Source organism: Taudactylus pleione, unplaced genomic scaffold (assembly GCF_031769625.1).
Source record: "Taudactylus pleione unplaced genomic scaffold, aTauple2 ptg000351l, whole genome shotgun sequence".
NCBI classification, from domain to species: Eukaryota; Metazoa; Chordata; class Amphibia; order Anura; family Myobatrachidae; genus Taudactylus; species Taudactylus pleione.
Window position 1 is genome coordinate 724430 of NW_028284752.1, and position 25232 is coordinate 749661.

A 25232-nucleotide genomic window follows, 5' to 3' on the forward strand; every position below is an offset into this window, starting at 1 on the left:
TGTTTTTACACACAGAAACTTACATGTTTCTGTGTGTATCTTTTTGTGCATCTTTTTGTGTAACTCAGACCTGCTCAGGCTACACTCGCTATGCTGAAGTAGGTCTATTTCTTTACAGGTTTTCACACAGTAATAGTGTGCGAGTGAAACACTTGCACACTATTACGTTGACTGTGAGTTGCAAGGTGTGAGAAACATGCAAATTTCTATGTTCTCACACACTTACATGGGTGAGTTCTGAAACTGTCCGAGTATAGCTATATACTCTCTCTCTTTCAAAACTCACACCCTATACACCTCGCCCATCGTTTCCTATCCTAAATAAATAAAAGCACATAAAAAGGGACAAAATAGATGGACTAATGATTTTCTCTATTTAAGTTCAAAGTTTCTATGTTAACAAGTCTTGTGCGACTAATGGAGCGTACACACGGTCAGATTTGTCAGACTTGTCAGATTTGTCAGATGAACGATTGAACGATTAAACGATCTGAACGATTTGAACGATTTTACCAAAGTTTTGAACGATTTGAACGATTGAACGATTTTTGACTGCATTAAAATGAATGGAATCGTCCAAGTCTGACTGCAAACCCATCAGATGTCAGATATCGTTATCTGACAAACGGGAACGCGCATCGTTGATCGTCCATCGTTCAGGCATGTCCGATATGAACGATTTTCCTTCAGATATGAACGACTGAACGATTTTTAAATCGTTATCGTTCATATCTGAAGGAAAAATCTGATCGTGTGTATGCACCATTATCCTGGTATGTTTTTATAGTGAACCATGAAATGATCTGTTCCAGTTGTTGAATCGAGTGTGGTATAAGAGATAGAAATTAGATAGACAATGTCTAGATCGATCCCAGATGTTAGACAGTTAATAGATCGACAGGTACAAAAGGTCGACACACTAAAGGTCGACATGGAAAATGGTCGACACCTTCCTCTTTTTTTTTCGGAAATACCATTCTGCCCCTTGCGGGTTCGCTTCGCCACGCTGCGGGCACGGTGGCTCTCTTCGCTCGCCACATGGATTTATTCCCCTCCATGCCCACTTGGATGGTAGGGAATGACGTTGGACACTGGCTCATCTTAAGTGCCTAAACCTAACCCTTAAAAAAAAAAAAAATCATGTCAATCATTTTTTGTGTCGACCATTTGTAACTGTCGATCTTCTTACATGTCGACCTTTAGTGTGTCGACCTTTTATACCTTTAGATCTATTGACTGTCTAACATCTGGGGTCGATTTAGACATTGTCTATCTACAGTCCGGCACCCGTTTAATCAGAGTGATGTTCTGGCCCATCTCACAAATGGATCTTGCCATTATGCTGTCCCATTTCAGAAACCGTGTCCGGTGCTAAACTTGTAGGCTCCCAGCTTTATTCTCCCGGTAATATGTAATCATCTGCTTAAATCAAGCAGTCTTTTATTGATATCCACATATAGACAGATGGTGGTGTGGTTACTTATAAATTATGATGTTCTTTTTTTTTTTTTTTTGGTTTATTTTTATTTGTTCATGTTTTGTTGTACAATAAGAAGGTATATATAAATGCTTCACATCCAAACTACATTTCTGAGCTGGGACGCTTGTTCTTATTGCTGTTCATTTCGTTTGTTTAGATGATATGGAAAATTATAAAGAATTTAACCTGAGAAGGAAACAAGAGGACAATCCCAAGGGGCATAATGATGGGTTGCCTGGCCTGAGGCAGCCTTCCTCTACAGGGTGAGACTCTATGCCTGGTTAGTAAAGTGTGTGTGTCCGTGTCCCCAAATCTAGTTATGAAGAATTCTTATATTGGGGAGCTCTGAAATCGGAATGTTTTAGCTTCCTGCCCTGTTACTGTTTGTCAGTTAGTTGAATAAGAAGCAGGGTTTTTTCCATTTTATGTTTTTTTTTTTTTATTGCAATGCACTTAGATGTTGCAATGCTCTTCGATATTGGCAGGACACTGTTCTGAATGAAAAGGAGCATACAAGATCTTTACTGGCAGTCACATCATGCAGCCTAAATGACAGTGTGTTCTATGCAGGTCTCACTCCTTTGACAACCTTGCACCTTCCTGGGAAGTGGACGGGTCTGAATCCACAGCGGAACTCATTCGGCTGGGAGACACCGCTCACACCTTTACACTGAGAGGTGAGTGTAATAAAGGTGGTATCTACAGATAAGCCAGGAAATCTACTCCATTTTATTGGATTACTGTGTTTTCATTTCTGCCTGTGAAGAATGTTTTGTTGGCCATTTGTACAGGTAATCCATAGCATATGTTTGATTTAATTTCCTACCCTGTACTAGATAAATGACAGGTCTGATCGGTTGCCCCTCTCCTTTACATTGCCTGGAAATCTCCAAAATATTTAGTCTCGTCAATAGTTTACTTTAATGTCCTGGCAATGTGCTCTGCCAGTCGTACACAGTTAGTGTGTGTGTGTGTGTGTGTTTTGTATAGTCAAATGTATAAATTTACTATATAATTACAGGCTCTGATTTAGAAAGATTGCGGCAGAAGGAAGTGAGATCTATTACATTGCAGGCTTCCAAGATTGTTGATGTCCCTAGATCTGCCATATCTTCTACTTACAAGGAGCCTACCCACTGTGAGTACATGCTGCAAGCAGAGAGAGAGCTGTCATTGAAATTGAATGTTTGTGCACTTAGATTGGGTTAGTTTGTGTTATAATATTTATTTTTGTAATTCTCCCCTCTAGTCTCGCTGTTCAGTTTTCTCCTCTCTCACTTGTTTGATCTTTGTGTTTTCTAGTAGGCCAGGCTAGACCGCAGACACCAGAGCAAACCCCAGCAGCCATCCCTTTAAATCGTCCATATCAGCCCAAGGCTGGCAGGCCTCTTTCTGTCAGCCGGGATGTCCAGGTGTCTGTAGGCAGTGAAAGTCTAGTGAGAAACAAGAAGCCTCCCCCTGATATGAAGGATGTTCCAGACATGACCAGCTCTGCAAGTGAAGGTAAATGATACTCTTTGCTGTCAGGCCTTATCGTATTTTTACTGGGAGATTTAATCGAATGTGACTTGGCCATAATATTACTTCTCAGCCTGCCTAAATAATAAACATTTTTGCCAAAGAAACCTATCTACAGAGCCTTTTGGTTGCCTAGGTGACAAATACTAATTCCTGCACTGGTGCAAGATGATGGCCAGCCAGGGGAAATTTCTCTCTCCTAAGGATATCAACAAGGATGGCACTAAAAGCATCCTGATGACTGACCTTCATACAATAACTTGTAGCATTTTAACTATACTGTATTTAGTTCAGCAAGACATTGGCTGTAAATGAATAGATTTATTTGCATCTCAATGAGACTTTTTGTGCCTTCTGAATCAACAGAATAGGGGCTTAGTCAAGATTTAACTAGAACTACTAGTCATTAGGTAGAAAGTGTAGATCTATGGATTATGTCATTGACAGGCTTTGTTGGCCCATTGCTTAACTTCTCAAGAGGAAGAACCTGAAGTTGCAAAAATGACTGATGAACCATTTAATTATTATTTGCAAAAACCTCTTATATAAAAATGCAGATAAATTCCTCTTTAATCCTTTGTGACCAGGGTGTAATGTCTTAATTTTCTTTTAGAGTCAAAGCAAGTGAAATCTCTGGCAAGCAGGGGTCTAATGGAGGTCGGCCATGGTATCTCTACAGAGGTGAGATCAATACCTAGTTTCCAAGGGGTTAAATGGCAGACTGATTGCCACACTAATGACAATTCTAAAAATTCTCTATAGCCTACAATATCCTAGATTAAATGGTTAGTGGCCATTTTAAAGGACCATAACCCCAAAATTGGATTTTCATATTTATGAAGGTAAAATACTCTTACAACCAAGCTACAGTGGCATGTCACATTATAAGTTGTTGCCTCTTTACTCCATTACATAGCAGAAGTCCCATTTCTTTAGGACAGTGTTCTAAGGAGATTTCGAACATTTTGGAAAGCTGAGGCTGTATGTACTTGATCTCCCAGGACATCACTTTTAGTTTAAGTTATGAATCGACTAACCTATACTTACATTGCATCCGGAAAGTTTTCACAGCGCTTCACCTTTTCCACATTTTGTTATGTTACAGCCTTATTACAAAATGGAATAAATTCATTTTTGTCCTCAAAATTCTACACACAATACCCCATAATGACAACATGTAATGTTTTTGAGATTTTTGCAAATTTAATAAAAAAAATAAAAACCTAAGAAATCACATGTACATAAGTATTCACAGCCTTTGCTCAGTACTTTGTTGATGCATCTTTGGCAGCAATTACAGCCTCAAGTCTTTTTTAATATGATGCCACAAGCTTGGCACACCTATCTTTGGGCAGTTTCACCTATTCCTCTTTGCAGCACCTCTCAAGCTCCATCAGGTTGGATGGGAAGCGATGTTCAATCGGATTCAAGTCTGGGCTTTGGCTGGGCCACTCAAGGACATTCACAGAGTTGTCCTGAAGCCACTCCTTTGCTATCTTGGCTGTGTGCTTAGGGTCATTGTCCTGCTGAAAGATGAACCGTCGCCCCAGTCTGAGGTCAAGAGCGCTCTGGAGCAGGTTTTCATGCAGGATGTCTCTGTACATTGCTGATTCATCTTTCCCTCTATCCTGACCAGTCTCCCAGTTCCTGCTGCTGAAAAACATCCCCACAGCATGATGCTGCCAACACCATGCTTCACTGTAGGGATGGCATTGGCCTGGTGAACTTTCCTCCAAACATAACGCCTGGCATTCACGCCACAGAGTACAATCTTTGTCTCATCAGACCAGAGAATTTTGTTTATCATGGTCTGAGAGTCCTTCAGGTGTATTTTGGCAAACTCCAGGTGGGCTGCCATGTGCTTTTTACTAAGGAGTGGCTTCCGTCTGGCCACTCTACTATACAGGCCTAATTGGTGGATTGCTGCAGAGATGGTTGTCCTTCTGTAAGGTTCTCTTCTCTCCACAGAGATGGTTGTCCTTCTGTAAGGTTCTCTTCTCTCCGCAGAGGAATGCTGTATCTCTGACAGCGTGACCATCAGTTTCTTGGTCACCTCCCTGACTAGGGCTCTTCTCCCTCGATAGCTCAGTTTAGACGGATGGCCAACTCTAGGAAGAGTCCTGGTGGTTCCGAACTTCTTCCATTTACGGATGATGGAGGCCACTGTGCTCATTGGGACATTCAAAGCGGCAGATATTTTTTTTTTCTGTACCCATCCGCAGATTTGTGCCTCGAGACAATCCTGTCTCTGAGGTCTACAGACAATTCCTTGGACTTCATGCTTGGTTTGTGCTCTGACATGCACTGTCAAGTGTGGGACCTTATATAGACAGGTGTATGCCTTTCAAAATCATGTCAAATCAACTGAATTTGCCACAGGTGGACTCCAATTAAGCTGTAGGAACATCTCGAGGATAAGTGGAAACAGGATGCACCTGAGCTCAATTTCGAGCTTCATGGCAAAAAACCTTTTACACGTCATCATTATGGGGTATTGTGTGTAGAATTTTGAGGACAAAAATGAATTTTTCTTCTGCAGGATCCATAGGGCGTCCACAGGGTTGACCTTGGGGTATAGCTGGATCTGGATCCACGGGCACCATGCAGTTAAAGCTTTAGCTCCCAGGATGCACTGGGTCCATCCTCCACTATAACCCCGCCCCTGAGCCACAGGCACCTCAGTTTAAGTTGGTGCTCGGCCAGAGTTGGGTCACTGTTTGCCCAGTGATACTTTTTATTTTATGAGTTGATAGTTTGCCTTTACTTTGAACTCTTCAGAGCGGGCAGCGACGGACTGTCACCCCGCCGGCGGGGACAGTACAGATCTGTGCATCTCAGTGGGACCCCAGAGTCTATGCTAGCTGGACTTTGCGGGCTCCCTGGACTGCTGCCGGATCTACGGGGACAAGTAAGTCGCGGATCACCGCTTGCGATGATCAGCTTATTATGCAGTCTGTAGCCTCCGGTCTCTGGGGACAGGCCGGAGGTGCCCCCCCCCCACCCCATACCCCGCGCGTCCACTAGACCACCAGGGAACCTTAAAGGCAGCGGGAGCTGAAGTTCCGGGGGTTAATAGCCAGCCAGGGGAGGCAGCCTTCCCTGTTTAGCGGCTCTTTCCCTCAGCTCAGCGCGCCTTTCCGCTCGGGTCTGGCATCGCTGAACTGCTCTCCTCTTACAGCCACACCCCCTCTGAGGTCTCCGGCGGCTGTCTTTTCTCATAGTGGCAGCGCAGATCTCCCAGGCTTCGTGTGGACGGTCCCCCTGTATACCTCTCCCTTGCAGGGACAGTGTATGCAGCACTATATCCCTCCCAGACACTGAATCTGGGTAGGTTGATTGTAGTGGCAAGGTGCAGTGAGTATTACTTTCTGCATGGTATGTGACTTTTGCTAGCGCTGACTGTCTGTGTCTTTATTTCTGAATACTGTCAGTCTATACCTATCCTTTTCCTACAGCCCTGACAGTTGTGTGTAGGGAGGTTTTTTCTTTGATCTCACTTATATAAATTCAAGTATTTGTGAGGTCCGTCATATACAGTTGTATGCTACACTGTACCATATTAGTGGACCTGTGTTGCATGCTTGTGGGTTCCCCAGTTTGGCGCTCCCAGACTTCCCTATATGTAGATATGTGTGTGTATGTATGTATATGTATGTATGTATATATATATATATATATATATATGTATATGTGTGTGTGTGTGTTTTATTTAGTCTGACAAGGAGGTTGAGCGCTCCGCTGCTCCCACTCTGTTCCCCTGCAGGCGCTGCACTGCGGGGGTTGGTAAGGATAACTTACTTCAGGATGGACTATGTGTGAGGTGCTATCAGTCACCTGGTCCCGCAAACTGCCCCAACAATGGGTCAGGACCCTCCTTGGGCGGTATTTTCTCAGGTGCTGGCCTCCATTGCAGATCGCCTGACGGTTTCCGGCCATTCTCCCCTATTATGGGGTTGCAATCATCCATCCTCCCTTCTCAGGGTATCCCACAATTATTGCAGTCTACTCCTGGGCCTCAGACTGTTACTCCCTATCAGGTGTTACCGCTTTATATGCAGTCTCCTCTGGTACCTCCAGCAGTCTATTGTTCCCTGCCAGGGAGTTCAGCAAGCTTGTCAGCCACCTTGGGTGGATGTGTTCTCTAGTTCAGTCCAGAGCTTTGGCTGCCTCATCTACGGCCTTTCAAACTATACTGCAGAATGAAAAACCTCAGAAGGCGTCTAATCGCCCAATTATGTCATCCCAGTCTACACAGCTCTCAGACACGGATGCGTATTCGGATGATGGGGAAATGGTCTGATTCGGATTCCCCTGTCCGGGAGGTGAAACCTAAATCTTCTATTAATGTGCCAACATTGGTTAGGGCGGTTCCATCCATTCTTGACATAGAGGATGACGTTCCGGCCCCTAAATACAAATACCCGAATTTCAAACAGGCAAAAACGACGTTTGGAAGTTTTTCCTCTCTGACCAGCTGACAGATCACATGGCGGAGGTCTGGCAATCGCCTAGTAAGAGGTTTCAGATGCAGAAACGTTTAGCCTCAAGTTATCCCTTTCCTGCAGGTCATTGCAAAAAGTGGGAATCACCGCCAGCGGTGGATTCTCATGTTACTCGCCTAATCAAGAGTGCTACACTGCCTATGCCTTCCATTTCATCCCTGAAAGATTCCTTTGAGAGGAAGGTGGAGACATGCCTGAAATCCATTTATTCTCTCTCAGGGGCTGTGGCCCGTCCGTCCATGGCTATCTCTTGGGTGGCTAAGGCCATTGGAAGCTGGGCCAATGTGCTGGAGGATACCTTCCCTGAGGAGGCTCTTGAGACTCAAAGAGCATATATTGGCAAGGCGGCTTTGGATGCCAGTCTACTAACCTCCAGAGTCTCCGCTGCAGCCATGTCGGCTCGCCGCTCCTGGAGGACAGGTCCTGATTCCAAAAAGGCCTGGAGGCCTTGCCCTTCAATGGCAAGATTTTGTTTTGCCCATACCTGGACAAAATTGTAGACACCCTGGCAAAGTCCAAGTCAGCTTTTCTGCCATGAGCAGCTGTGCCTTCAAAGGCTAGGACCTCTGCATTTCGGTCCTTTCGTTCACAAGGGAAGCCAAAAGGTCAGTCTTTTCCTAGGAGATCGGCAGCCAACTCGACCTCTAAGCCGCAGGCCTGGAGCGCCAGATACCCTACTTCCAAGCCGGAGGATAAACCCTCAGCCTGTTGGGACGGACCTCCCTCTGGGGGATCTCAGGGTGGGAGGCCGACTTCTTCAGTTCGTCCAGTACTGGTGCCACACCACCAAGGATGCTTGGGTATGAGAAGTGGTCTCTCAGGGGTATGTCCTCTCCTTTCGTCACAGACCTCCCCACCAGTTTTTCTGCACGAGCCCTACTATAGACGAGACCAAGGCTTTACCAATTCGGGAAGCCAAAGAGTCCTTGCTGAAAGCAGGGGTCATTGTTCTAGTTCCGCTTCCTCAGCGCGGGACTGGTTACTACTCTACTCTGTTTTTGGTTCAAAAACCAAATGTCTCATCGGCCCATCCTCAACCTAAAGTCGTTGAACAAGTTCCTCCGAGTACCCAGATTCATGTAGGAAACTTTACATTCCATCATTCTGGCTATGAAACTTGGGGATTACATGGTATCACTGGACATTCAGGATGCATACCTTCATGTTCCCATAGCACCTTCTCACCAGCGGTATCTACGGTTTGCTATACTGCAGCAGCACTTCCATTTTCGGGCACTGCCCTTTGGCCTCTCCATGGCTCCAAAGGTATTCACCAAGATTATGGCTGTCATGGCAGCCCATTTGCGGAGTCAGGGTATACGGCCTTTGCCGTATCTCGAAGACCTACTATTGCTGGCAAGCGCTCCAGAGGTACTTCGACAACATCTACACTTGACGATCGCTTGTTTACAAGCGCATGGGTGGCTGATAAATTGGAAAAAGTCCTCCCTAATTCCCTCACAGAGGATGGTTCATTTCGGAGCCCTTCTGGATTCTCATCAGCAGAGGATTTTTCTTACCCCAGAAAAAATCTCCTCCCTGCAACTGCGGGTGCGCAGTTGCCTGAACAGTTGCCGGGTGTCGGTTCACTCGGCAATGCGGGTTCTAGGGTCCATGGTGTCGGCATTCGACATGGTGGAATATGCCCAGTTCCATTCCAGACCCCTGCAGGGGCTGATCCTATCCAAATGGAACAGGTTACCACACTGGATCAGGACTCAGATGCTGGTACTGCCTCCAGAGGTGCGCCTGTCTCTGTCTTGGTGACTTCAGACAAGTCATCTCACAAAGGGTCGCCCCTTTTGGATCCCGGACTGGGTTCTTCTGAAAACAGATGCCAGTCTCTGGGGTTGGGGCGCAGTGACAGGTCCACACTCTCTTCAGGGCCTTTGGACAGTGGACAAAGCAATTCTCCCTATCAATATTCATTGGAACTTTCGGGCTGTGTACAGGGCCTTCCAGTTGTCGGGTCATGTTCTTCGGGGAAGAGCCGTGCAGGTTCAGTTCGACAACGCCACCATGTGGCGTACATCAACAATCAAGGGGGCACTCGAAGTCGGGCGGCGATGACTGAAGTGTCTCGCATCCTCTCTTGGTCAGAGTGCCACCTCCCAGCATTCTTGGCAGTGTTCATCCCAGGAGTCCTCAATTGGGAAGCTTACTTCCTCAGCCGTCACGACGTGCATCCAGGGGAATGGTCTCAAGGTGTTTCAACTCCTTGTGGACAAATGGGGCCTCCCAGAAATGAACCTCATGGCCTCCCGACACAAGTTACCAGTGTACGGGTCCAGAACAAGAGGTGCCGAAGAAAGCTTGGTGGACGTTCTGTCAGTGAAGTGGACCTTCCAGTTTGCGTACCTCCCGTATCTCTGCTTCCTCAGGTTCTTCGGAAGTTCAAGCAAAACTGAGGCATGGTCCTGCTGGTGGCTCCAGCTTGGCCCAGGCGTCCTTGGTACTCAGATCTTTGGAGTCTCTCCATCGACACTTCGTTTCTACTGCCTCAGCGCCTGGACCTGTTGTGTCAGGGTCCTTGGCTTTACCCGGACCTGGGTTGTCTGTCTTTGACGGAGTGGCTCTTGAGACATCCATCTTAAGATCCAAGGGCTTCTATATGCTTTGGGCACGTAAGTCTGCCTCAGCCAGGATCTACCACAGAGTGTGGCATACTTTTTTCCAGTGGTGTAGTGCCAGAAACTACGATCCTCAGGTGTTTCATATTTCTAGGATTTTGGCATTCTTTCAGGCTGGTTTGGCCCTAGGTCTACATCTGGCCTCGTTGAAGGTGCATGTTTCTGCCCTATCTGCATGGTTCCAGCAACGGATAGCTCTGCTTCCGTATAGCCACACCTTTTTCCAGGGGGTCCTCCGGCTTTAGCCTCCTTTTGTTCCCCCTGTGGTGCCTTGGGATTTGGCGGTTGTTCTTCAGGCTCTCCAGGGTCCTCCTTTTGAACCGCTTGATTCAGTGGAGCTCAAGTGGTTGACGGCTAAGTCGCTTTTTCTCCTGGCGATTGCTTCGGCCAGGAGGGTTTCCGAATTGGTGGTGCTCTTGTTGTCCTCCTTTTCTGATATTTCATCAGGACAGGGCTGTGCTTCGCACTTGCCCTGGGTTTATACCTAAAGGTGGTCTCTAATTTCCACATTAATCAGGAAATTGTTGTACTGGCCTTTCAGTCACCAGGCCTCTCGGCTGGTGAGGCCTACTTGGATGTGGTCCGTGCTCTCAGGATCTATGTGGACCGGACCAGTTCCCTTCAGAAATCAGATTCCTTATTTGTATTCTTTGGATTTCACAAAAGGGGATGGCCAGCCAACAAACAAGCTTAGACTAGATGGCTTCGTATGACCTATCTCAGAGGCTTACACACAGGCAGGCCTGCCTGTTCCTGCTTCTGTAAAAGCTCTTTCCACTAGGTCTGTCGGCAGCTCGCCGTGGCTGTTCGGCTGTGTAAGGTGGCTAGGTGGTCTTCTATTCAGACCTTTCTGAGGTTCTATGCTTTTGACACTTTCGCCCCTCAGGATGCTTCCTTTGGGCGCCAGATTCTCCTCTCAGCACAGGAGCGTCCCCACCCTTAATTGGACTGATTTTGGGACATCCCCAAGGTCAACCCTGTGGATCCCCTATGGACCCTGAAGAAGAAAATGAGAGAGATGGTAAGAACTTACCTTTCTACTTCAGGGTCCATAGGGTATCCACAGGATACCTTGGGGTATAGGTGTGACGTCAGTCGCAGGGCACCAAAGAGTTAAGCTTTCAGCCTCCCAGGATGCACTAGGTCCCCCTCCTATACCCCGCCCCCAGGCCAAGGCACCTCAGTTTAGTTTGGTGCCCGGCCGGAGTCGGGTGCACCTGTTGGAGTGGGGGCTAGAAGAGCCCCTGAAGCTTATTCTTCATGCAGCTGTGGCTGCACAACTGGATGAACAGCATGGACAGTCAGTCCTGACGTCCATGCTGTCTTCCCTACACCCCGCCGGTACCAGAACGCCGGTACTGATCCGGGGATGCTGGTGGGCGTCTGGGGTCACAGCTAGCGGTGACCCCAGATGCTCCGGACCATGGCCGGATTCAAGGGGGACAGAGGTAAGCAGCGGGGTCCCGCGGTGGGTCCCCGCTGATCACATGGTCCTAAGTCCCCAGGCAGGGGGCTCCCTGGGGACTGGCTGCAGCGTGGAGCCAGGCGACCAACCTGCGCTTCCACTACCCCCTGGGACAGCGGACCGCAGCAGAGCGGTAGCGCTGCGGCGTCCCAGGGGTTAAATGCATGCCAGGGGAGCGCGCCTTCCCTGTCTCACAGCCGGCGCCTCCCCCGCTGCACACAGCCCTCTCTGCACTGTGCTGACTGGTCCTGTGTCAGCGCTCCTCCCCCAGGCCAGCTTCTCTCTGCTCCTCGGCGGCCATCTTCTCTGCAACGCATGGTGAACGCTGCTGGAAGTCTGGAAGGAAGCATCGTGGTCTGGGTCCCCCCGCATACCTCTCCTCCGCTGTGGCTCAGGTCTGTGTATGCAGCGCTGTGTCCTACCAGGCCCTGTGTCTGTGTAGTTGAGTGATCAGCGCTGTTAGTGCAGGAATTGTTATTTCTCTGCATTGTATGTGACTGTGCTAGCGCTGCCTGTAACTATTCTTCACTAAACTGTCAGCTTTATTACTGTCCCTGTTCTTTCTGCTAAAGCCCTTGCGGTGCGGTGCTGCAGGGTGGTCTCTCGCCTATTTAATACTTAATTGGTGAGAGAGGTCACATACGTGGTGCCATCATGTCTGAAAGTGATTTTCCCCTCCGGCTACAGTGTACCACGTGCAAAGTACCGTTAGCGGAGGGGGAGGGTAGCGCGGAGGGCCTTTGCCGGCAGTGTTGTCCATGGCGCGGCCTATTACGGTTACAGCACCGGTACAGGAGCCGCCCTGGGCTTGTTTCGCTCAGGCGTTAACAGCTTTAGTGGGCCAGTTAGCTCCGCAGCCCGCGTTTACTCCGATGGGTTTGTCCCAGCAGTCTGTGGTGTCGTCACCCATGCAGGGGTTCCCACGACAATTGGTGGTACCCCACAGTCTCCCTATTTCCCCGCTCCCGGGTTCTCAGGAGCCAGCGTGGGTTAACTCCCTGACGAGTTCTTTACAGCACTTGTCGGATGTATTGCAAGGGGAGTCTGTGATGCGGCCTCATAAAAGGCCGGTGGCGTCTCTGTCCGCTCCTTATGAGGATGACGAAGGGACGTCTGATGATGGGGAGATTCTGGATCCTTACGATCAGGAACCTTTCCATACTAAGGACGCTGATGCTAAGTCCAAAGTATATATTCCTGGACTTATTCGGGCGGTCCGCACAGCCTTGGTGATTGAGGACGAAGTTCCCCCAGCGGCTAAATCTAAGTATGCCTTTTTCAAAGATGTGAAGGGCGATGCCACAGTCTTTCCTCTTTCGGGTCAGTTGGTGGACCATTTAGAGGAGGCGTGGAAACAACCTGGCAAAAGATACCAGCCGCAGAGACGCCTGGCGGTGGCTTATCCGTTCGCGGATAATTATTTTGCTAAGTGTGAATCCCCTCCACAGGTGGATTCTCACGTGACCCGTCTTGTCCGTAGTGCCACATTGCCGATGCCATCCATGTCCTCCCTTAAGGATGCTACGGACCGCAAGGTAGAAATCTGCCTGAAGTCCGCTTATTCCCTTGCAGGGGGGGCAGCACGGCCGGCTATGGCCATTTGCTGGGTTTCCAGAGCGATGGAGCGCTGGGCGGATTCATTAGAGGCTTCTTTTGAATCCGACTGTCCGGCCGAACAAGCGGAGTTGATTGGCAATCTCCGTGATTCGGCCACCTACATCAACGAGGCGGCTCTAGACATTAGTACTCTGGTGTCTAGAATTTCTTCAGCAGCGGTAGCTGCTCGTCGCACCTTGTGGCTGCGATCCTGGAAGGCGGACGCAGATCCAAGAAAGGTCTGGAAGCGTTGCCGTTTACCGGAGAAGTTCTCTTCGGTCCGGATCTGGATAAGATTGTGGCCACGTTGGCGGCAGCCAAATCTGCTTGTCTCCCGTCGGCCGCTGCTCCTTCTGGTTCTGGACCATCGTCCTTTCGGTCATCTAGGGCCCAGGGCAGGCCCAAACCACAGTCGTTTCCTCGACAGGCTGGCCCTAAGAAATCGGGCAAGCCCCGGAAACAGGCATGGAGTACCAGACGTCCGGCCCCCAAGCCAGATGACAAGCCTGCGGCCTGACGGTCCGGGTCTCCCCTTGGGGGATCCCAGGGTGGGAGGCCGCCTGCTGCAGTTCTCCCGGTGTTGGTCGTTCACTACGACAGACACTTGGGTTCTGGAGGTGGTCTCTCACGGGTACGCCCTCTCCTTCCGGCACAGACCCCCGGCTCGATTCTTCACCACGGGTCTACCATCAGACCGGAACAAGGCTACGGAGCTGCGGAAGGTATTGCACACTATGCTCCAGGCTGGAGTTATAGTGCCTGTTCCATTCTCCCAGAGGGGCCAGGGTTTCTATTCAAATCTATTTTTGGTACAGAAACCCAATGGGTCATATCGTCCGATTCTCAACCTCAAAGCACTCAACAAGTCTTTGCGGGTCCCGAAGTTTCGGATGGAGACCCTACGGTCCATCATTCTGGCGCTGGAACCTGGGGACTACATGGTGTCATTGGACATACAGGACGCTATGGCGGTCATGGCGGCTTCTCTGCGGCTGCAAGGAGTCCGCATGTTGCCGTACTTGGACGACCTGTTATTGGTGGCAGGATCTCCAGAGCTCCTGTTACACCACTTGGACCTGACCATTGCACTGCTGCAACGGCACGGCTGGCTAATTAACTGGCAGAAGTCCACTCTAATCCCGTCTCGGAGGATTCTGCATCTTGGAGCCTTATTGGACTCGGGACAGCAAAGGATCTTCGTGACGGAGGACAAGATCTCTGCTTTACAGTCAAGGGTGCGCAGTTGTCTGCACAGCCGCCGGGTGTCCTTACACTCGGCGATGAGGTTACTGGGCTCCATGGTGTCGGTGTTCGACATGGTGGAATACGCCCAGTTTCACTCTAGACCTCTGCAGCACCTGATCCTGTCCAAGTGGAACGGGCTGCCTCAGTCTCTGAAGTTCCAGACGATTGTGCTCACCCCGGAGGTTCGCCTGTCCCTTGCGTGGTGGTTAAAGATGACCCACCTCAACAAGGGACGTCCGTTCTGGGTTCCAAATTGGGTCCTGTTGACAACGGACGCCAGTCTTCGAGGCTGGGGAGCAGTTTCGGGTCCACACTTGTTCCAGGGCAGGTGGACACCGACAGAAGCGGAGCTTCCAATAAATATCTTGGAACTCCGTGCGGTCTTCAATGCTCTCCTGCAGGCACAGCGGTTTCTCCAGGGTCACCCGGTGCAGGTCCAGTCGGACAATGCTACCACCGTGGCCTACATAAACAGGCAAGGAGGAACTCGCAGTCGGGCGGCTCTCGTAGAGGTCTCTCGGATCCTGGTTTGGGCGGAGCGCAATCTTCCGGCCATATCAGCGGTCTTCATCCCGGGAGTGCTAAATTGGGAGGCGGACTTTCTAAGTCGCCAGGACGTTCATCCAGGGGAATGGTCCCTGCACCCGGACGTTTTTCAACTACTGGTGGACAGGTGGGGTCTTCCAGAAATCGACCTCATGGCGTCCCGGCACAACAACAAGTTGCCGGTGTACGGGTCTCGCACAAGAGACGAAGGGGCGTCTCTGGTGGATGCTCTGTCCGTCCGGTGGACGTTCAGGTTCGCATACCTGTTCCCTCCGGTCTCCCTTCTTCCACGGGTAATCCGGAAATTCAAACAGGAAGGAGGGACGCTCCTGTTGATAGCTCCCGCGTGGCCCAGACGGCACTGGTTCTCAGACCTTCAGGGTCTGTCCGTGGACAGTCCTCTGCGGTTGCCGCTACGACCGGACCTTCTGTCTCAGGGTCCTTGTCTTCACCCGGACCTGACTCGGCTGTCTTTGGCGGCGTGGCTGTTGAGACGGCCATGCTGAGGTCCTGGGGGTTTGCCAGCTCTATGCTGTGTACCATGTTACGAGCTCGGAAACCGTCTTCCGCGAGGATATACCATCGCGTGTGGCATACGTTCTTCCAGTGGTGTCGACCGAGAGGTTATGCACCGCGGGAGTTTCGTCTGTCTCGGATTCTCGCCTTCCTGCAAGCGGGACTAGATCATGGGCTTCGCCTTGCTTCTTTGAAGGTACAGGTTTCGGCCCTATCTGTCTGGTTTCACCGTAGGATTGCTACAATCCCGGATGTGCGCACCTTTATGCAAGGTGTTCTCCGTATTCAGACGCCCTTTGTTCCACCTGTGGCGCCTTGGGATTTGGCTGTGGTCCTGAGGACTCTCCAAGGACCGCCGTTTGAACCACTGGGCTCAGTGGATATTAAATGGCTAACAGCTAAGACTGTTTTCCTTCTGGCCGTTGCTTCAGCCAGACGTGTTTCTGAGTTAGGGGCTCTTTCTTGTAGACCCCCTTTCTTGTTTTTTTTTTCATGGGAACAGGGCAGTGCTCCGCACTCGGCCCGAGTTTCTCCCCAAAGTTGTTTCCCAGTTTCAGGTTAACGAGGAAATAGTTGTTCCGGCCTTTAACTCACCGGGTCTTTCCGTGGGTGAGGCCTCTTTGGATGTTGTGCGGGCCTTAAGGACTTATGTGGACCGCACTTCTTTGTTTAGGAAGTCGGACGCTTTGTTGTCCTCTATGGCTTCTGTAAAAAGGGTTGGCCTGCTTCAAAGCAAACTTTGGCAGCCTGGATCCGTATGGCTATTTCTGAAGCTTATCTTCATGAAGGCCTACCGGTCCCTCCTTCTCTGAAGGCTCATTCCACTAGGTCTGTGGGTCCTTCGTGGGCAGCTTGACGTGGTGCCTCGGCAGTTCAGATCTGCAAGGCTGCTACGTGGTCTTCTGTCCATACCTTCGTGAGGTATTACAGGTTTGACACCTTCGCCTCTCAGGATGCTTCCTTCGGGCGGCGGATTCTCCTTTCTGCACAGGAGCGTCCCCACCCTTAAAGGATACTGCTTTGGGACATCCCCAAGGTATCCTGTGGATACCCTATGGACCCTGAAGTAGAAAATATGAGATATGGTAAGAACTTACCCTTGTTATCTCTATTTCTACGAAGTCCATAGGGTTCCACAGGACTCCCGCCCTGTCGCACCTGTGCTGCAGATGGGCTTTGCTCTGGTCACCGGTTTTCCGTCTCCCTCTGGTGAGAATGTGATTCTTGTATGTGTCCAGATCTTTGTTCTCTCTCTTCCTTCTCCTCCTCCGGCCTATGGCTTGGTAACTAACTGAGGTGCCTTGGCCTGGGGGCGGGGTATAGGAGGGGGACCTAGTGCATCCTGGGAGGCTGAAAGCTTAACTCTTTGGTGCCCTGCGACTGACGTCACACCTATACCCCAAGGTATCCTGTGGAACCCTATGGACTTCGTAGAAATAGAGATAACAAGGGTAAGTTCTTACCATATCTCATATTTTTTGTTATCTAGCTTTGAAGTCCGTAGGGTCCACAGGGCACCCGCCCTGACGCACCTGGCTTCATATGGGCTGTGTTACTGATCACCGTTTTTTCGTCTCCCTTTCTGTGAGTGTAATTCTCGAGTGTCCCAGTCTTCCTTCTCTCTGTTTTTCCTCCTCCGGCCTTGGCTACATACCAACTGAGGTGCCTGTGGCTCGGGGGCAGGGTATAGAGGAGGATGGACCCAGTGCATCCTGGGAGCTAAAGCTTTAACTGCGTGGATCCAGATCCAGCTATACCCCAACCCTGTGGACCCTATGGACTTTGAATAAAGAGATATAACAAAGGTAAGTTCTTACCATATCTCTGATTATTCCATTATGGAATAAGGCTGTAACATAACAAAATGTGGAAAATGTGAAGCGCTGTGAATACTTTCCGGAGGCACTGTATACTGTTTTTCTGCAAATCAAATTTGCCAGGTTATCAGTCACACTGTGTCTGCTCCACTACAGCAGCACCTCCTTCTTAATATTGCTGCAGTGCATTTGAAGGGGAGCAAAATTTTGGACATCTTTGATTAAAAATTAAACTATTGCTAGTAGACTAGTAGGTAAGACTTGCTATTTAAGAGCTTTGTAGTTGTAATCTTTTTTTGGCAATTGGTTTAGTTAGGGTTATATTGGATTCTGTAAAATTGAACTGCAACTTTAATTGTGTGTGTGTTTTTTGTTATTAAGGTCCCTTCACTGCATTTGGGACAGAAGAAAGTTGCATTCCGCACTCAGCCTGATGTCCGGTTAATGACCCTGCAAAGCACTCTAGGTGAGCATGGTGACTGGGCATTGACCAGTGAGGAGGGAAAAAGTGCAGAGCCTTGGTCCCCAGCTCTGCAATTCACAGATGAACACACCACCCAGGGCTCAGAGTACTCCTTGATAAAGTGAGTAGCAAATATCATGGGGACACTGCATAAGTACACAACATGAATATATATTTTATTTTTTTCCCCCTTCCCCTTTTTTTGTATCACCTTCAGTATTTTACACGTAGTATTACTTTTCTATAATCTGCGTATGGGGTAAGAATGATCTTTACCCACAAGGCCACTATACTATAAATATGTCCTGTTATGTGTTGCCTCTTCCTTTTTACCCAGCTCCAGATCTTTAGACCCCCTTCCCATTTCCCTAGTGGATGAACCAATCTCTGTTCAACGAGCTAGGAATAAATTATCAGAACTTGAACTCCAGGAGATGTCCAAGAAACTGTCACGTCGGCTCGATGAATTGGATCAGGTGAGTTAATGCGCTGTACAGAGACTGTACTAGGCTTGTGTTGTGTGGTACTGTCTCTTATTATTATTTTTGTTGGACAGATGCTGAAGAAGGTGGTGCTGGGGGAACATGACCGGATCAGAGAAGCGAAAGAAGAAGACAAGCTCTCTCACCACAGCGACAGCATCATTGAGTTCCGCAGGAAGAAGCGGCTGCATGGTAGGTTCAAGTAACAGGAGACATCTGAGTGGATACACTTCTAAGTATGTCCAGCAGATGACAGTGTAGGAGAGTGTTATGACTGCAGACTATAACCTACATGTAATGTTTACTCCAGGCATTCTCTTAAACAGAATTAGATGCTCCTTCAGCGAGTATAAAATTATATGTTCTCGACCAAACAGTCAGTTTTTTTTTTTTTTGCCCTTATGCTCCACGGGAGGTTTTCTGTCCTCCCTGAGCTCGCCTTAGGACACCTGCGTTACAGTTTGACAGGTGTACCGCCCCAGTCAAACTCCCCACCTGCCACTGTCCCCGGAGCGAGTCGCATGAAGAGTTAACCAAGACTAACGGGCGTCTCCGTGTAGGACAGGGATTTATGTTTCCACTTTGAGCTCCTCTCTGTTTTGTAAATGACATAGAATTTTAGACATTTCTACTTCAGGGTCCATAGGGGGTCCACAGGGTTGACCTTGGGGGTATAGGTTGGGAACCAAATCCGGGCACCACGCAGTTAAAGCTTTTAGCTCCCAGGATGCACTTGGGTCCACTCTCCCTATAACCCCACCCCCAGCCAGAGGCACCTCAGTTTAAGTTTGTGCCCGGCCGGAGTCGGGTCACCGTTTAGTGCAGTGGGGAGCTGATTAACAGCCCCTAAGCTATATATTTTTTCAAAGAACAGAGTTTTTTATTTTTTACTTTGGACTTTTAGAGCGGCAGCGTCGGACTGTCCATGGGACGTCTAAGCTGCCGCTCCGTCACCCCACCGGCGCTGAGACTCCAGTACAGATCTGGGGATCTCAGCGGAACCCTAGAGTCTGTACTAGCCGGACTCTGCGGGCGCCCAGGACTGCTGCCAGATCCACGGGGAGCAGGTAAGGCGCGGGTCACCGCTTGCGGTGATCTGCGCATTTAATATGCAGTCCTGTGCCTCCGGTCTCTGGGGACAGACCGGAGGCGGTGGCGGCGGGCCCTCCCATACCCCGTGTGTCCACTAGACCACCAGGGACTTAATAGCCGGCCAGGGGAGGCAGCCTTCCCTGTTACAGCGGCTCCTCCGCGGGCCACGCTTCTTCTGAGGTCTCCAGCGGCCATTTTCTTGTGGTGCAGCAGAAATCTCTGGAGATGGCAGTGAGTCCAGTCCCCCTGGGTACCTCACCATCAGGTCAGCTGTAGCCTTCCCAGACACTGAATCTGGGTAAGTTGAATGCAGTGTAATAGTGCAGTATATTATATGACATGTTTATGTATATATGTATATATGTATATATCTGCATGGTATGTGACTTATGCTAGTGCTGACTGTCTGTACTTAATTCTCTCACCTGTCAGTGTGTATCTATCCCTTTTCTTTATCTGCCCTAATACAGCTGTACTTAGGGTGGTTCTGAGACCTCACATTTATATACTCGTTAATATTTGTGAGGTTTGTCACATATTGTTGCGTGCTGCACGTTGCCACATTTTAGTTGGAACTGTGTGTTGCATACGCTGAAAATGGGTCCCTGCGGCTAATTTTGGCATCAGTCAGGACCAGTATAGCGCTGCTTGATATTTCCGCCAAGATTGGTCAGATATGTTTGACCAGGAGATAGAGCGTCATACTGCACCCATTTTTACTATCCTGCAAGTTATGTGCTGCAGGTGTTAGTGCGGAGGATTTGTTTCATAAAGGGTTCTGTGTGTGGCGTCATCTGGTGCCGGCCCCTTTCACGACCCCCTTGGGCGGTTTGTTTTCTCAGGATCCTCTCAATTGCGGATCGCCGGGCGGGCCCCATTGTTGTACCTCACTTGGGGTTACTTCACCATACTGCCCTTTTCATCTCAGGGTATCTCGCAGTTTCTTGCACTCTTCCCCTGTGACACAGACTACCGCTCCCTGCAGGGGTTTTTCGCAGAATATGAATTCCCCCTGGTGCCACAACAGTCTGTCATTCCCCTTGCAGGGATTACCACAGCCACCCTGGGTGGATGTCGTTTTCTACGAAACGCAAAGTGGCGTGGTTGATGCCCTGTGGTTAATTCCCACTTGGCTCTGCCGTGAACTGGATACTGTTTTGGGCTCTTTCCCTCTTACACGGGGGGAAGCCTATTTCAGGTATTATTATCCATGCTTTGGGGCTGGTAGCAGGTCCATTCTGGTTAGAGTGAATGTTGACCTGCACTTGTATCATACACCCTCAGTCTTACGTGCCTTCGGGTTCCCTGTTGCTGACTAGTGGGTGGATCACATGGCGGGACTCTGGCTGTTGCCAGATACGTGGTATTGCAACAGTGTTTGGCCTCCTGTCCCAAATTCCCTGAGGGTCATCACGGGTCCCTTCTGGGGTGGATGGGCGTGTTACTCGTCTGATTTCAGACGTTGACGCCTCCCATTCCTGCGTGGTCGGATTCTTCGGATACGTAGGGGGTAACTCTGCCTGAAGTCAGTATACTCGCTTTCAGGGCTTGTTACCTATCCTACCATGGTTATAGCATGGTTGGTTAATACTCTTGCATACTGAGCTGATGCATTTGTAATGTTTTTTCCCCTCCAACACGTCTGGGGTTCAAACGTATTTGGTCGCTCACGTAATATATGCAGTTGTAGTAGGTGGAAATGCCTATATTGGATATCGGTCTCCTAACTTTCAGAGTTCCGGCTGCGACTGTATCCTCCGTAATACCCTATGGCTGCGCTCTGGGAATGCAGAGGTGCAGATACCATCTATAGGGTAGATCTTGTTTGGTCCTGACCTTGACAGGATTGTAGTAACATTGGCCGACGAGGGCCGACATATCCGGTACCGAGCAGGCCTGGACTGCCAGCCGATCCTGCTTCTGAACCTACGGATATCTCTTCAGCCTGACGAGACAGGCCTACCACTGGAAGATGGCGATTTTCTCAGTTCGCCCGGTACTAGTGTCAAGTTGCCGCGGCTACGTGAGTAGGAGGGTATGCCCTCTCTTTGCTCAGGCAGACTCTTTCCAGGTGATGGTACGCAGGCCCTTATTCAGACCTGAACAGGGCCTTACAAATCCAGAAAGCTATACAGTTGTTGCGGTAAGTGGAGCTCATTAGGCCATCCCCACTTTCTCAGCGAGGGACTGGTTGTTCTGCTTTCTTTCTGGTGCGGTGGCTGAATGGTCCTCTTTGGCCTATTCTCTGTCTCACTTCCCTGAACCAGTTCCTAAAGCTACCTGGGCTCAGGAGGCAATCCCTAGGCTCCATCATACTATGTTTGGAACCTGGGGACTTTATGGTATCACTAGATATACAGGACGTGTGCCTACGGGTACTTACAGAGACCTTGCCTCAGCATGGACTGAGGTTTGCTGTATCACAGCACTTACAATTTTTCGGGCTCTGTCTGTTGGGACTGTCCTCAGCCCCACAGGGGTTTACCAGCATTTTGGATTTTCTGACAGTTATCCTGTTCAGTATATCCCAATGTTCCTGTACCTGGACGGCCTCCTGCTCTTAGCAGGATCGCCGGGGTTCTCTACAGCCAGGTCAGGATGACCGTGGCTTCTTCAGGGTGCAGACGTTTAATCAACGGGGAAAAAGTCCTCCCTGCATCCCTCTCTGGGTATTTTTCACCTAGGAGCCCTGCTGGATTCTCAGAATCTGAGAATTCTTCTGGCGTAAGACGGCATCTCCACTCTTCCATTAGGAGTACATGGATGTCTACGCAGTCGACATATGTCTTTACTCTCTGGGATGCATGGTCCACTATTCAGTGTCTGCCTTTGGAAGGGTGGAATGGGCTCATTTCCATTCCAGGCCTTTCCATAATTGGCTTATCTCCAGATGGAACGGGTTTTTTCTGTCGGATCACTGTTCAAACGATGATGCTCTCTCCGGAGGCAAGTCTGTCCCTTTTCGGGTGGCTATGGTCATCTCGTCCAGGGTATTCTTGGCTACGGACAGTGTCTGGTTCGCATCCATTTCAGTGCAGTTGGACGTCTGTCGATTCCACCCTGTCAATTAACTTGTTGGAACTTTAACCTGTCTTGGGCCTTCACTCTGGCATAACTCTTGTTTCCCGGTGAACCTGAAAAAGTTCAGTCCAGCAGGGTCAGGGCAGTGGCTTCCTTTTTAGTAACACTGTTCGTTGGGTGGCAATGACAGGTATGTCACACATTCGGACATAGTCCGAGGGTCTTCTCTCGACCATCTCGGCAGCGGTCATATTAAGTCCTCAGCCATCACGAAGTGCATCCCGGGGACTAGTCTCTTCTCCAAGAGAGGTTTCATCTCCTGGTGAGCAGGGGGGCCCCCCTGAGGTGACCCTCCTGGCCTTCTGACTCTATCACACTATGGTGTTACAGTCCAACTCTGGGGATTCTGAAGCAACCTTCAGTGACTCTTTGTCGGTGAAGTGGTCCTTCCAATTTGAGTACCTGTGTTCTCCGGTCTCCCTTCTTCCTCGTGGGAAGTGTTTCAATCGAGACGGAGATGCTTTCCTGCTGGTGGCTCCTCATTGCCCCAGATGTCAGGGGTACTTGGATTTTCGGAGTCTCTCCATCGATACTCCATTCCTGCTGCTTCACTGCCCGGACCTGTTATCTCAGGGTCCTTGGTTTTGCCTTGGACCTGGGTCGCTTGTCTTTGACTGCGTCCCCTACAGTGGTCTTACGGCTTCCCTGGCTTTGTAATCGTTGGAATGATTAGAGCACATGGATCAGCTTTTGCTGGGACCTACCACAAACTGTGGCAGCCATAATTTTTATGGTATTGTACCTGTCGATACAATCCTCCGGTGTCCAGGATTTCCTGATATTCTGGCATTCCTTCCGGCTGGCTTGGGTTGCACCCTCGGCCTGGCCTTCCTATCAGTGCGGATCTCTACACTGTCAGTATGATTAAGATATGTAATTGCTCCGCTCTGGTATCCTGTTCACCCTTTGGAGTGTTTTCTGGATTATTCCTCCATTTGTCCTCCCTAGGGACTCCTTGGGAGTTAGTAGTGGTTCTTCGTTCCCTCCGGGGACGGTCTATGGAACCGCTGGTTGTGATAGCCATTACATGGTCTATTGCTTAGGCTCTCTCTTTCTCTCAGGGTGTTTATATCACCCAGGTGAGTGTCGGAATTGGGAGCGTTCTCATGTGGCTCCCTCTTCTGGAGGGCATCATGTCAGGGTGTGAGTTGCTCTCACCCTGTGTTTCTTCTTAGTGATTTTTAGGTTCCATATTATTCTGGAACTTATGGTACGGCCATTCAGTCCCCAGTCCTCTCGACTGGTGTGGCCTCATTGACTGTGGTCCGGCCTCTGTGGATTTATGTGATCCGTTCAGGTTCCTTACGGAAATCGGACTCCTTATTGGTGGTCTGAGATTTCTGGTTTTAACAGGAAAGGATGGCCGGCTTATAGCCAGATGTTGGCTGGATGACCTCGTATGTCTTCTTCAGGGGCCTCCCTTGGGTAGGCCTTTCTGTTGTTGATGCTTGTTTTTTCTCGGGCCATGTAACCCTCGTGGGCGGCTTGCTGTGGTGCCTTGGTTGTGTTGCCTTACTAGGTGGCCACGTGGTCTTCTGTCCACACCTTTTTTTAAGGTTCTAGGCATTGGTTTCCTTTGCCTCTCAGGATGCTTCCTTTTTGGCGACCGGATTCTCCTCTCAGCACAGGAGCGTCCCTACCCTTGGTTGAACTGCTTTGGGACATTCCCAAGGTCAACCCTGTGGACCCCCTATGGACCCTGAAGTAGAAAACAAAAGAGATGGTAAGAACTTACCTTTTGTTGTCTCTGTTTCTACGAAGTCCACCCCGCCCGCCCTGACGCACATGGCTTCATATGGGCTGTGTGGCTGGTCACCGGTTTTCCGTCTCCCATTTCTGTGAGTATGGTTATTGAGTGTTCCAGTTTTCTCTCTTTTTCTCTCCTCCTCCGGCCTTTGGCTACTTACAAACTGAGGTGCCTCTGGCTGGGGGTGGGGTTATAGGGAGAGTGGACCCAAGTGCATCCTGGGAGCTAAAAGCTTTAACTGCGTGGTGCCCGGATTTGGTTCCCAACCTATACCCCCAAGGTCAACCCTGTGGACCCTATGGACTTCGTAGAAACAGAGATAACAAAGGTTAGTTCTTACCATATCTCTTGTTTTCTACTTCAGGGTCCATAGGGGTCCACAGGGTTGACCTTGGGGTATAGGTTGGGAACCAAATCCGGGCACCACGCAGTTAAAGCTTTTAGCTCCCAGGATGCACTTGGGTCCACTCTCCCTATAACCCCACCCCCAAGCCAGAGGCACCTCAGTTTAAGTTGGTGCCCGGCCGGAATCGGGTCACCGTTTAGTGCAGTGGGGAGTTGATTAGCAGCCCCTAAGCTTTATTTTTTTCTAAAGGACAGAGTTTTTTATTTTACTTTGGATTCTTCAGAGCGGCAGCGTCAGACTGTCCATAGGACGTCTAAGCTGCCGCTCCGTCACCCCGCTGGCGCTGAGACGCCAGTACAGATCTGGGGATCTCAGCGGGACCCCAGAGTCTGTACTAGCCGGACTCTGTGGGCGCCCAGGACTGCTGCCGGATCCACGGGGAGCAGGTAAGGCGTGGGTCACCGCTTGTGGTGATCCGCGCATTTGAAATGCAGTCCTGTGCCTCCGGTCTCTGGGGACAGACCGGAGGCACCGGCAGTGGCGGCGGGCCCCCCATACCCCGTGTGTCCACTAGACCACCAGGGACTTAGTGTTCGGTGCAGGGAGCCGGCGTCCCGGGGGTTAATGGCCGGCCAGGGGAGACAGCCTTCCCTGTTACAGCGGCTCCTCCCCTCAGCTCAGCGCGCCTTTCAGTATCCATAGTCTG

At 49.8% G+C, this 25232-nt stretch overlaps 1 protein-coding gene across 3 annotated transcripts in view; it reads left to right on the top strand.

The window, feature by feature from the left end:
• CEP95 (centrosomal protein 95) overlaps window positions 1–25232 on the top strand; it is a 51860-nt gene that overhangs the window by 14468 nt on the left and 12160 nt on the right. For 2 of the 3 annotated variants that reach the window (XM_088444194.1, XM_088444197.1), the window contains exons 5-12: window positions 1638–1743; window positions 2051–2157; window positions 2502–2618; window positions 2783–2983; window positions 3612–3679; window positions 17697–17899; window positions 18116–18254; window positions 18335–18452. In XM_088444194.1, the coding sequence (XP_088300320.1) occupies window positions 1638–1743; window positions 2051–2157; window positions 2502–2618; window positions 2783–2983; window positions 3612–3679; window positions 17697–17899; window positions 18116–18254; window positions 18335–18452 (1059 nt within the window). The remainder of the gene's footprint in view (window positions 1–1637; window positions 1744–2050; window positions 2158–2501; window positions 2619–2782; window positions 2984–3611; window positions 3680–17696; window positions 17900–18115; window positions 18255–18334; window positions 18453–25232) is intronic. The other variant, XM_088444196.1, reaches the window with a different exon arrangement.